At 37.2% G+C, this 12522-nt stretch overlaps 3 protein-coding genes across 9 annotated transcripts in view; 2 read left to right on the forward strand and 1 right to left on the reverse strand.

Moving 5' to 3' along the window:
• The window catches only part of LOC149047985 (E3 ubiquitin-protein ligase TRIM45-like), an 18443-nt gene extending 16057 nt beyond the window's left edge, over window positions 1-2386 (forward strand). For 2 of the 3 annotated variants that reach the window (XM_089200117.1, XM_089200118.1), the window contains exon 3: window positions 420-2386. In XM_089200117.1, the coding sequence (XP_089056243.1) occupies window positions 420-1820 (1401 nt within the window). In that variant the 3' untranslated portion in view covers window positions 1821-2386. The remainder of the gene's footprint in view (window positions 1-419) is intronic. The other variant, XM_089200119.1, reaches the window with a different exon arrangement.
• Window positions 1-9769, forward strand: part of LOC149047987 (uncharacterized) — a 10622-nt gene extending 853 nt beyond the window's left edge. Inside the window, exons 1-6 of one of the 4 annotated variants that reach the window (XM_089200127.1) lie at window positions 2540-4924; window positions 5410-5584; window positions 5700-5861; window positions 6571-6674; window positions 7012-7152; window positions 8327-9769. In XM_089200127.1, coding sequence (XP_089056253.1) covers window positions 5726-5861; window positions 6571-6674; window positions 7012-7152; window positions 8327-8596 — 651 coding nt within the window. In that variant the 5' untranslated portion in view covers window positions 2540-4924; window positions 5410-5584; window positions 5700-5725 and the 3' untranslated portion in view covers window positions 8597-9769. Of the gene's footprint in view, window positions 1-2539; window positions 4925-5409; window positions 5585-5640; window positions 5862-6570; window positions 6675-7011; window positions 7153-8326 lie in introns of those variants that run through there. The other 3 variants (XM_089200125.1, XM_089200126.1, XM_089200128.1) reach the window with 3 other exon arrangements.
• Window positions 9514-12522, reverse strand: part of LOC113672829 (WW domain-containing oxidoreductase) — a 14724-nt gene continuing 11715 nt past the window's right edge. For both annotated transcript variants that reach the window (XM_089200121.1, XM_089200122.1), the window contains 4 exons: window positions 12414-12505; window positions 11883-12068; window positions 11094-11355; window positions 9514-10474 (listed from right to left, as the gene is read on the reverse strand). In XM_089200121.1, coding sequence (XP_089056247.1) covers window positions 10274-10474; window positions 11094-11355; window positions 11883-12068; window positions 12414-12505 — 741 coding nt within the window. In that variant the 3' untranslated portion in view covers window positions 9514-10273. The remainder of the gene's footprint in view (window positions 10475-11093; window positions 11356-11882; window positions 12069-12413; window positions 12506-12522) is intronic.

Consider the following 12522-nt stretch of genomic DNA (forward strand, 5'->3'; position numbering starts at 1 on the left):
TTCCGTAGTTGAAGTTTTTTCAGTCTATTTCTACAGTTAACATTATTTGGTCTTATTTTGAAAAAAAAAATTGAGGGTAATAAGCAGATAAAAAGATGGCAATGGTGTTATCTCAATAATTCATCGGGACAATCTACATTGCAGATTACATGCTCTCAAAAATCGCGAATACTGAAAGACATGCAGGATATCGAACTATTCATGACACTGTTATTTCTAGAATTTTCTGTTGGTCAATGTACATTTCACATCTTTAAGGCCGTTTCGTACACTGATTTGAATTAGGGTGCAGTTTCACCGAAGAAATTAGTCAAACTTTTAAAAAATGTATAAGAAATGAACTAACGCACGATTTGATCTGTGCATATCAGCGAGTTTATCTATAAAATATGTTAAAGTTTGCACTTACTCTCAAATAGATAACTAATGGAGATGTTGGCAAGCTGCAGTCAAATTTCTGGGTGAATAATTTTATGACCTTGCTAAGCATGCAGGACAGTAACATGTCTTCATCCAAAAAGCCACTGGTGTGTGAGCATTGCGACAGTGGGGATCCAGCTGTGTCCCGATGTACCAACTGCTGTGTTTTCATGTGCGAGTTTTGTGTCACTGCACATAAAAGGATCAATGCATTCAAGGGTCACAAGATCTTATCCCTGGAGGAAGTCGAAAGAGTTGGCTCAAAGGCCCTGGTCAAGCCAGCATTCTGTGAAAAGCATGGTGGGGAGTTAGTCAAGCTCTTTTGCCAAACGTGCCAGAAAACAATCTGCCGGGACTGCACCATTGTTGATCACCGAGAACACAAATACAACTTTGTGGCTGATATTGCTGAAAAGGAAAGACGTTCTGTGCGCGCTATTCTTGAGAAATGTTCAACTAAAGAAAAGGCAGTTCAGGAGGGTCTGAAAGCAGTACAAAACATGAAAAGCCGTGTCTTAACTAAAGTCTCAGAGGTCAACAAACAGGTGGACTCTTTCATTGATGAGCAAGTGAAGGTACTAGAAGAACACCGTGCACACCTGAAGCATAAAGCTACAACGCAAGGCCAAGTTAAAGTAAAGCAGCTCGACAGTCAGGCAGACGATCTTTCCTCCCTTTTGGCCCAGTTGAGAAGTGGCATTGATTTCACCGGTCAGGCCATAGCAGATGGAGATGACGTAAAGCTCTTGTCCATGAAAACACAACTTATCAAGCGACTTTCTCAGCTCAATTCTTCTCAAGACCAGTTGAAACCCTGTCAGAATGATTATATGAAGCTTCAAGTGAAAAGATCGATTAGGGATGAGGGGGAATTAGCACAAATGATTTACAAACAGTGTGACCCCCAGAGGTGCACCATTAGCATGGGAAGGAGCCAAGAAGGAGTGATATATCCGACCACAATGAATGAAAACGTGTATTTCACAGTTATCATCAAGGATGAAAGCGGTGATAGAGTTACAGAAGGTGGATACAAAGTCAGCATTCAAGTTCAATTAACGGAAATTTATCCTGAATTCACTGGTTATTTGGAAGGTGAAGCATTTGGCACTTGGGAAGCACTTGCAGTGCGAGATAATGGTGATGGGACTGGTTATTTGGAAGGTGAAGCATTTGGCACTTGGGAAGCACTTGCAGTGCGAGATAATGGTGATGGGTCATATACTTTCAATTATTGTCCAGTTCAACCTGGACTTTGCAGTTTGTCAGTGATCGTTGAGGGTCAACCCATCTATGGAAGTCCATTTCAGTGGCAGGTCGACCAGGATCGTGACCAAAGCCGCCGTAGACGTGGTGTGACTTATCCAAAAAATAGGGCGAATAGGAATCGAGCTAAGTGATCATGATTACTCACACAGATTCATTTGAAACAATCTGAGACCCACGCTTCCTCATTGTTTTTTGGGTCACAAAAACTCTGTTTAAGAGATATATTGCCACCCTGTGTCATCAGCTGGAAAACAGCTTGTTTTATTTTTTCAATCGAGAGTCGAATATCCGTCACTTAGTACATAGAAACATGGTAGTGGTTGAAGAACAATACGAGACATGGTTGACAGTTTACATGGTTCGTTAGACATGAGTGCTCCGATAAAGCTGAATTTTCTTTTGCGCCAGAGAAGACTGCTTTTTGATGTTCTTTCAAGCGTGTACCAAACTGACGTTTGGTCTGTCCGATATGCTCGTGATCATAATCATTTTACGGAATAGAATAAATCGCTTCAGTTCGTTGTTCTTTTGTAACAGGATCCTTAGGTTGGGCAAAAGTATGCCCTAAAGTCTGAAAAGGTTTTTGAGAAACGTTAATGTTGTGGCTACTTAACTTCTCTTGGTGGGTTCCGTAACACCCCGAATGTTAGGAATAAGAGCAAAACCAGTCGCTGGTTCTTTCTTATCAGGAGTGTTACTAGTTGTTACTGGTTTCTGGCAGCTACGGATAAATGTTTTGGTTTAGCCATTTACCTTTAGGACGTCCGCAACATATTTTCTCTCATCAGCCTTCGAATCAAGTGAAGATGGTAGACAGTCAGCCCTCCTGAGTAAAGTTTTAGCCACAGACTTTTTATGGCAAATAGGGTGGTGAGAGTCGAAAGCGAGGTATTTGTCGGTGTGGGTAGGTTAACGATAAACACTTGTCTCTAAATTCCCCTGCACACATTTAAATCAAGAAAGGGCAAGTCTCTATCTTCTTGGTTACATTCGTTAAACCTTTAAACCAGAGTGGCATCAAACCATGTCTGATTATCCTCCTGGTTACCTTGCGAACTTAAATTTATCATGTTTAACATTAGTGCGAAATTGATGAGATCGCTGATCAGTACCTGTATTATACAAGCGTATGAGGTTATTTGAATCTCCGTGTATTGGAAAACGATGATAAGGTTTAATTTCTGATGGTTGCACTTGTCACGTGGAGTTATTTCGACATGCTTTTAACTTAAGATAGCCTTATCATTCATTCTCTCACCGTCCTTTAGTAGTATCCTAATTTTTAAAGGCGAAGTCACAACTTGTCTATTGACTTTCCCAGCTTAATTCTTCAAAATACCGGTTAAAACCCTGTCAGGATGATTATATGAAACTTGAAGTGAGTAGGTCGATTAAGGATGAGGGGGAATTAGCACAAGTACGCCCATTAACAAGGAAGGTGAACAGATGGATATATATGTCCGAGAAGAAGTTGCTCTTTGTGTATTTCACAGTTATCATCAAGGATGAAAGCAGTTATAGAGTTCCAGAAGGTAGACACAAAGTGAACATTCAGGTTCAATTAAGTCCTGTTCAATCAAAGAAGGCTACAAAGCTTACAGAAGTGCTAAGGAGCTTGCATTCCACCGTGAATGTCGGCGAGAACTTGCAGCGTAAGATGCTGGTGATGGGTCATATACTTTCATTTATTGCCCAAGGCAACCTGGAGTTTGTAGTCTGTCTGTGATAATTGGAGGTCAACCCATAAATGGTAGTCCATTTAAATGGAAAATTAATTAGGCAAATTACTTGAACTGCGACGAAGACGATTTTTTCGCTAGTCCTCGAGCGCACTGGAATTGAGCTAAACGATAACTCACACTGGTTCGTTTGAAACAATCAAAAACGTACGCTTTTTATCATTGTTTTGTGGGTCACTCTGTGTCATCATCTGGAGTAACGGTTTTTTTTTTTAATCGAGAGTCGATTGTCCGTCACTTAGTACATAGAAACATTGGTAGTGGTAGAGGGACATGGTTGACAATTTTTGCAAGAACAATTTCCTTAGATACAGAAATTAACCAAGGAGACAATTTATTATTTAGTTTCATTCCTGTCTACTGACAGAAAACAGACAAAAATTTGTTTCACGATCATAGCTAGCCGAATTCGTTTGGACATAGGTTATGGTAACTTTTCCTGTGCGACAAACTTAAGCTATCGGTTTAGGGTTTGTGAGAAGAAGTAGAGATTGTTTCTCAGCCATTCTTTACTTGACTTACCTTAAATTGCATCGAGGTGTGATTACATTAAATTAGGCGGGACAAAAATAATAGGCAAGACTGCATGTGGATACTGATATGAAGCAAAACTTTTATAGTATTAAAAAAAAACTAGAATAATGATGCCAGAAGGTAGAGTTGCAAAGGATTTGTAACAAAACAGAAAAACCTACCGCGTTTTACATATTTATGAGTACCCTGTTCCACATGAGGAAGATGATTCAAGAATATAGTGCGGTGACCCAAAAGGGCCAACGCGAACAAAGAAAGAAAACACAAACAAAAAGTGACACATTACTATTAAAAAAAAAACCGTAATACAAACAAAAAAGCAAAACTTAAACAAGAAAATCACAACGCTAATATAGTGACTAACTGACACTCAACCAATAATTAAATGGTAACAAACAATCATGCTACCAATAATAATAATAATATTTATAACAATAGTAATGGTCATGGTAACTTATAGGGACTAACTTAAGATCCACTGGGATCCAATAATGATTTAACTAGGCTTCCTTTCATTTTGCCTGTTAATCATAAATAATTTTCTTATTTAATCAGCAATCCTATTTTGGTAAGACTTTAATTTCGTACATCGAGGCATTCCACGTTGTTGGATTCCGCCATTCCGCTACTCCATCATTCCATCATATGGGGTCACCCCGTTGAACTCGCGAACTTGGCGGCTCATTTGGGCATTATTCGCTGATTGAAATAGTAAAATGCTCTCTTTTCGAATAAACAAATTTTTTGTTCAAATTTTACACGATGTGCAGATCAAACCTAATTACTGGATATTTCGTCATGTAAACAAAATGACAACTAGGTACCACTCCCCTTCAGGCGTTACATTCCCGTGGAACGCCTGTTTATTTCTGCTCCTGTCATGACGGAAGTTGAGAGTGGTTGTGTCTTTTACTCGTTTTGACCTCCCTCAAGAGCTTCGGCAGTGTACAGTTTGTTACTCGGTGAGTGTTCCTTTTATAACTGAACGTTCTTTTCAACAAGGTGTTGCTGAACTGCAAGGAACAGATAACAACTTGCTCGTACGACGCAGCGATCTGCTTTTCTTTGTGCAAATGTGGCGCTGAATTGAAAGGAGATCGAATTTTTATGAATTATCATGAGTCTTTTCAGGTGCAATACCCCATTAAATTTTTCGAGGCCACTACGGAAAACCATGTTTTACGGGTATATTCTGCCTGGAAAAGAAGCCCAACAGTTAGGACAAGGTTCAAAGTTATCAACAATTTTGACTCAAAGGATACTTAGTTCACGGATACGTACCTTTAGTAAGAACACAGTAAGCCACTGAAAATTTTTTTCTCCTTGATAAATGTTGTTCGATAGAGGAAAGACACAAAAACAATTTGGTTTACGAGTGATTTAAAGTAATATCAACAGCCTTTTTACTAGCTTTCATATCCTCAACAACCTCAAATCACTTTTACAGGTGTACCTTGTGGAATCTTGGTAGAGAAAGGTGTCTGTTTTGGACACAGCATCTTTAGAAAATCAGAAATTGTCTTTTCTCCAATTCTCCAATTGTCTGTTCTCCAATCACTTCTCTTGTGATCTAAACCAACAAACCTTAAAACTGAGCACTGTGAGAGATTTGGTGCAAACAGGTGAATGTATGAATCCTGTTATATTTTGATCTAAATATTTATTGCCTTTTCTCCAGAAACAAAACCTTGGTCCAGTTAGCCATACTGTATTCAGTGGGATTTCTTTCTTGCCTAGGCCGTTTCCCTGGGTTTAAGAAGATCATGGCCAAGCGATATGTTCCTCCTTTGTCTAAGAGTAAAGGATCAGCAGGAGCAGCAGCAGAGTCAACTAGGAGATTAGATGACCTTGTTCAAGATTCAATTTTTACTGTGAAACTGGGGTCAAAAAATAATTACAGTGAGTCTAAGTCAGAAAAAGTAATTTTGCAATATTGTTATTGCTTTACAGTTTACATCAACAATTTTGACAAATCTCAGTATGCTGTATGTGCTTGTTATTGATCTGTTATAAAGTGAAATTATACTATATTCAAAATATAATTTTAAAAAAGCCATTACCAGGAACTGCCTACATTTTCATTAAAGTAAACAAAGGTATTCATGTAGCTTATCTTGTTATTACCCTGGCCTATACTTTTTCTCAGCCCTCAGAATCAATGTAACCATTGAAAATTATTGTTATGAACCATTTTTGTTTGTGGTCTTTAAAAGTTAACTCTGGTCACCCAGTAAAAGAGTATCCCATTGTAATGAAAGAAATTATTATAAAAAGAGTATTTTTCTTAAACGCAATTGAAATCATTGCGCAATTAACATAAAGGGGAAAAAATCTGCTCTTAAGGAAGGAGTTCTATCAGCTTTCTTCTTGGACATTTCACATCTTTCTCTGAGGAACCAGGGACTGGTGATGAGTTTGAGGCATGAGTGGAAGAAGTAAGATCAACACTCTTTCTCCTACGCATTCCTTTTCCCCATCGCATGCTCATAAGTTTTTCCACAAAGCAGCATCCAGGTACAAAGAAGATTTTTATCATTCAAACATTGAAAATAGTTTGTCTCTATTACAACTTTTCCAAATTTATACAGCATGTGAAATTGATTTTCAGGTGACCTTCCGTTTCCTGAAATAACAGGCAAGGACGAGAGTAACTCAAACATTCAGCAGTTTGAATTTCCTTTTAAAGAAAGGGAACTGCGAAAATTGATGCTGGTAAGTTGACCCACATGGTGAAAAAAATCTGTGGCTTTCAATTATCATTTAAAAACACACTGTCATTGTTAGGCTTTTTGCCAATAGTGAAAAACCAAGGAAGTTCTTCAGTGCAATTGGTGATAGTTTAGGATACTAATGGAAAAAGATTTATTTACATGACAGCTTTTGCCTTTTGACAGTTGATTAGAGACTTGTAAAAAAATTCCATCAGCCACAATTTGATAGCCAATAATTTAATCAGGTTGAATTAAGTTATCAAAATGTTGCTTCCAAGGCTACATTTCAGCTCTGTCTATGTGGGTTTCAATAGCCTGTTTTCCTTTTTTTTTCGTAGTGGTTTCGAGAAATAGGTTGGAAGGACCAGAGTGCTGAGTTGCAATTTCCACCAGATCTTGAAAAATCACAGCGGAAACAAGTTCATGACATTGCACAAAGCTTTGGTCTGGGAACTTCCAGTAAAGGCTTTAATGAAAAGGTAACAGTCTTGTAATAAAAAAGATGGTCTAAGCTTTAAGTTTTGTGCACCTCTTTCTGTACAAAGGCCATACAACAATTTTGCTGGAACCTAAGAGTAACAGATGACCATGTACTCTGATCATCCAGGTGATAGCATCTCTGAAAAGGACCATACAGTTATAGATAGTAGTGTCTGAATTGACCCTCACGATGACTTCTGCCAAGGTTGTTGAAATGTTGGCTTGACTATTGATGGTAACTGATTCCTTCTCAGGACTTCTCTCACCAAGACAATGAGACACAATCAAATGTCCACAAATTTGTTGAGCAGGCATCTTAGGTTATCAGGAGAAGTGTAAAAGGTTGAGGAGGAAGGTGCATGTTAAATTTTTATTTTCTTTTGCCTTAATCTATTATCATAATCTGAGAAAATGACAACAAAAATTTAATTTTTTGGAAAAGAAAATTCAGTTATATCAATTATTTGAGACACAATAAGGGAAATAGGTAGGTCCTTACCCCCATTGATCATTATTACAATTAGCTTTAAATATTTATGACTTTTGATAATTGGTGATTGGTTTATTAATCCTTTAACCCCTAAGAGTGACTAGCATCTAATTTCTCCTTACAACATCACCTCTGAATCACACATTAAGGTCATGAGAATAAAGGAAATGATCACCAACCAAAGAAGCTCTTGATTGTTCAACAAGTTCTCCTTGTTAGCACTTAAAGAAATGTATGGAGAACAGTATGGAGAATATGCATCATGATGTTCAGGTGTAAAGGGTTAAAATGATGTGGGAGAAGTAGTGATCTTATGGTTAGTGTGCTGGAGTCTGAGTCAAGAGGTTTGGCTTTGAGACTTGGCCGGGTGAATGTGTTGTATTCTTGGACAAAACACTTCACTCTTACAGTGCTGCTTTCTACCCCAGGAGTGTGAATGGGTTTTGGTGAATAGTGGGGTAAGTCTAGGGAAATGCATTTGATGGACTAGTATTCCATCCAGGAGGGAGTAGTGATGCTCCTAATCACTTCATGCCAAGGAAACCTGGATAAGCTGCAGCTGGGTTGGCCACTTGGTTTGAGTACAGACTTAACCTTACATAGTTTTTTTTTAAACCTTACTATAAATATATTACTACAATGACTCTTGATAGGTATTAAGAATTATTCATCTTTTTCTTCAGCGTTTTATTAGTGTATACTCAATTGAATATGCTACTCTTGGTGTTGGTAAAAATTACTTAACCAATGAAGAAAAAGAAAAAGCCAACATCATCTGGAAACTTGTTAAACAACAAGGAGAGGATGAAAAGTATAAAAATTTCAGTCACAATGAGATTGATGAGATGGTCCTTGCTAAAAATCTTGATCCACGACTCCAAGAATTGTGGGACAAGAGAGAATCCTTACTGGTAGATGACTTCAAAGAAAAGTGTAATGTTACTGATGAGTAATTCAGGCCTTGGTTTGTGTTGTGTCAGTTTCAATTTAAGTTAGTTATTTATTAGGTCTCCCATACATTGGTTTGTTTTCACCTCAGAGATGGTTCTGCACAAAGGTCAATCTTAATCAGATATTCTTAGTGAAAGAAATTTAGGGGGTAAAATTACCTACTTATAAAGTATACTGTTATTAAGTAAAGTGTAATTTCTTCCAAAGAAACTACTAAAGAAGAGAAATTGTGACTCTCAAAGTGGATGTCTGTGATAACAAACTTTTATTTAGATAGAGAGCTAATGCCCTGATTCCCATCCTCTAATTTTCTCTTGATATATGCTATATTTCCTTGAATAAACTTAAAATTTTGGCTAAGTGGAGGGAAGCTTTTTGAAAGGAGGGTATTTTATCCAGGAGGGATGCTTATTAAGTTAGTGCAGCAATAGGACAAAGATTAAAACAGATGATGTACATAAATGTACTCTGCAAGCACATGGAGATAGAAATAAGTGGAATGGAAAAGAAACTATTCCCCTATACTGATTCCAGACTGTAATTGAAGCTTAAAAGGTAATGAAGAAAGTGGAAATAGAAACAGTGGGGGAGGAGGTGGGGAAGGGGTACTTGGGTACTTATTGGGGGTGGGGACTTCTTAGAGTGTGGGCACTTATTTGAGGAGATGTGGTATACGCACATGGCTTGGGTGAATCATTAATAAGAGTGAAAGAAAAATTCCTTATTGATGGGTAAATTGTTAAGGGTGGAGACAATTTCTACCATCTGAAACACAAACTTTTTCCTTTGATAGTGGAACAGTACAGAAATGTCCTGAGTTTGAGCTGTGAAGTAAACTACACCACCCCTCCCCTGGGGTTGAACTCAACTGGATTCAATGTTTATTACATCAGGAAGAGAAATAAAACTCAAATTTCAGTTGAAATATAAATAAAATGTTTTAATAATTTAATATGGGTTGTCTTTACAATAAATATTGGTAACAATACTGTATCTGGTTTCCATCTATATGGTGTTGGATTTTCATTGAAAAAAAATGTTCTACCATCATGTGGCATTCTTATATCTAAATGTCCAATTAAAATGAACAATTAAGTTTCAGAGTCAAACAGTTAACTTAACAATTACATGATAATTTTTATGACTTTGTGATTAATAAATGTTGATTCACTTTGTCTGGTTTAGTTTTTTTAAAGGTCCATCTTGTCCCTTTGATGCAGTGTTCATAACGTCTTGAGGGCCAAGAAATTACTGTTGAATAATCTCTAAGCTGAAGTTGAAGGAATTACTAATCTATTTTGGCTCCACCTGAGGAGAATAATACTATTAAAAATTCAGATCAGGAACCCAATAACCATATTTTCTTTTGTTCTCATTGTCATAAACCTAAACAATCATGGAATGGGCATTTTGAAAGTTAGCACTTCCATATTGCTATCACTTTGTGTATAGTTTTTATGGAAAGATAATCCTCCAGTAGTCAGCACAAACATACATCACCTGAGCAATTATATTGCATTAAACTGAGATTTTCTCTTGTTTCCTCTTTCAACAACAGGTGTTCTTTAACTTGAAACACTTGCTCTTCAGTATTTCTAGACAAACCTGCCATTATCATGGCAGCTTGCTGCTTTCAGCATGGCTTAGGCCCTAACAAGTCAGAGTCAACCAACTATTGACTACAAGTCCACAACTTGTGAATCATTTAATGTTATCTGCCTGACAAGCCTTTCACTCAGTTTCCAAAGCTTGGCAGCTGTTTCAGGATTCTTAGCTTCATCTGATGGCTTGCACACACTACAGTTATTGAAATAATGCCCTCCTACTTTATTAAGCTCTTTGGATGTCGCACAGTACACAACAGTGGCTGCACCTTGTGCCTGGAAAAAGGAAGGTAAGTTAGACAAGTTTAATGTTAAGGAGGTCTCTTGTAAAAAACACAAGGTCCACTACTAACAACCTCCTCCCTATAACAGCCACATTTTCAGCTCATTTGTTAACTATTTATTAACCTTTTAACTCCCAAAATTTGATTCTTAATTCTTCCTTCTATCAGCTATACATTTCCATGTAAATTAGTTATGAGAATTTGGTGTTAGATCAAGATAACTTCTACCTACAAGTTTGAATATTCTCATAACAGGTTTGCTGGATAATGTATGGATATTGTAGGGAGAAGTTACAAGTACAGGTATGTTAATCAATTGTGGGAGTTAAAGAGTTAAACTTTTCCACAATGACCACTCGAATGCTCCCATTAGCAATTTCAAAAACAAAAACTTTCAACCTGGCAGAAAACACAGATAATTCCCCTTCCTCTCTAAAACACCACCTCTTTCCCTTCCTCTCTCCCCAGAGGAGGTGAGGTGCTTAGAATGACATTCCTGATTAGAGCTACAGGTACCACAAGGTACCATAAGGTACCTCTTGCACAGCCACTATAGATTGGCCTGAAGTCCTTCAGGTTTATTATTGTGTATTACAAAACTTAGAACTTACTGGTGTCTTTGCAAATGGTCTGGCCATGACAAAGAAGATCCAATAGAACCACGAGGTATGAGACAATGAAGTGTAAATCAAGTTCCCAGGATGTACAGCATTACATGTCACTCCTTTTGGTTTCAAGCGACGATTCAGTTCCATGGAAAAGAGCAAGTTACAGAGTTTGGATTGATTATATGCCACAATGGACCAGTATTTATCTTTAGAAAGGGGTAGCTCTGACAAAGGTAACTTTGTAGAGTAGGTTAAGTCAGGAAACCTAGGGAAGGAGAAAAGACTTAATCGACAACTAATCATCCAAATAAACTCAAAATACATCTTTTGTTTCAGAGAAAAAAAATTAATTTTTCTCAAAAGTTTTTTGTTGTCTTTTTTTTACCAAGTTGAACCCAGATTGCATTATTTATTTTCCACATTCAAAAATCAAATGATCAAATATCAAGATTCTCCTTAATTTTTACTTTCTCTGCAGATGTGGAGTTCCAAAGCTTTGCACTTCTTAATTAATTTTGTCAGGATTTATCAGCAAAAAGTTATCAGTATAATATGAAACAATAACACAGTACTGCTACAATACCTGAAATTAGCTGACTTTTCTCGTTATTTTCTTATTTCTCTCAAAATTACCATTCAGTGTTTTCTACAGTACAGGTATATTACTTTTTAGAGCTGGCCCTTCCAAATTGGAAACCGAGAGACACAAAAACAACAGAGTCATTACAGCTAACTTACACTGCACAAAAGCCCAAACTGTGATTTGGTGAAATGAACACAGATTTCTCTCACCTGTGAGACTCTGAAGACAAAACTACAACTCTGGCAGGAGATGATAAGCAAAGAATGTCTTCAATCAACTTCACAAGGTAGAAATGGCCAAGATGATTGACACCAAAAGTGCTCTCAATTCCATCCTCTGTCTTGCTCCATGATAAACCAAATACAGCAGCATTACAAATAAGAATGTCAAGAGGACTGGAAAAATCACAAATTTGAGAAATAAAATAATACATTTAGAATAACCAACTTGAAGAAGAAACTGCAAAATTTTAAGAGAAATTTGGCAAATGAATGAAAGATAAAAAGCTGTTTAGGTACATGTGATTTGTGAATTTTTCTAAAAATTAATGCATGAAACAGGATAAGGACTCCTCCTTTGCTTTTCTTAATCAAGTTAACTAGTTTACACTTTGTGTGCACTTTTTGCATTTTCAAATTCTTACTCAGTTTTTGAAAATTGCACACAGCACATTCCATTCTTTAAAATATTGTGTTCTGCCAAAATGGTTAAATAATTGATTTAGAGTGGGTTTCACTCACAGTTTCCGCCCTCTAAATTCTTCTGCAAAGTTTTTGATACTTGTAAATGATGCCAGGTCTAGCAACATAGCTTCCACGTAAGCCTCAGGGGTCTACAGCATTTGAGGTA

The sequence above is a fragment of the Pocillopora damicornis genome, chromosome 3 (genome assembly GCF_964200805.1).
Source record: "Pocillopora damicornis chromosome 3, jaPocDami1.2, whole genome shotgun sequence".
In the NCBI taxonomy this organism is placed as follows: domain Eukaryota; kingdom Metazoa; phylum Cnidaria; class Anthozoa; order Scleractinia; family Pocilloporidae; genus Pocillopora; species Pocillopora damicornis.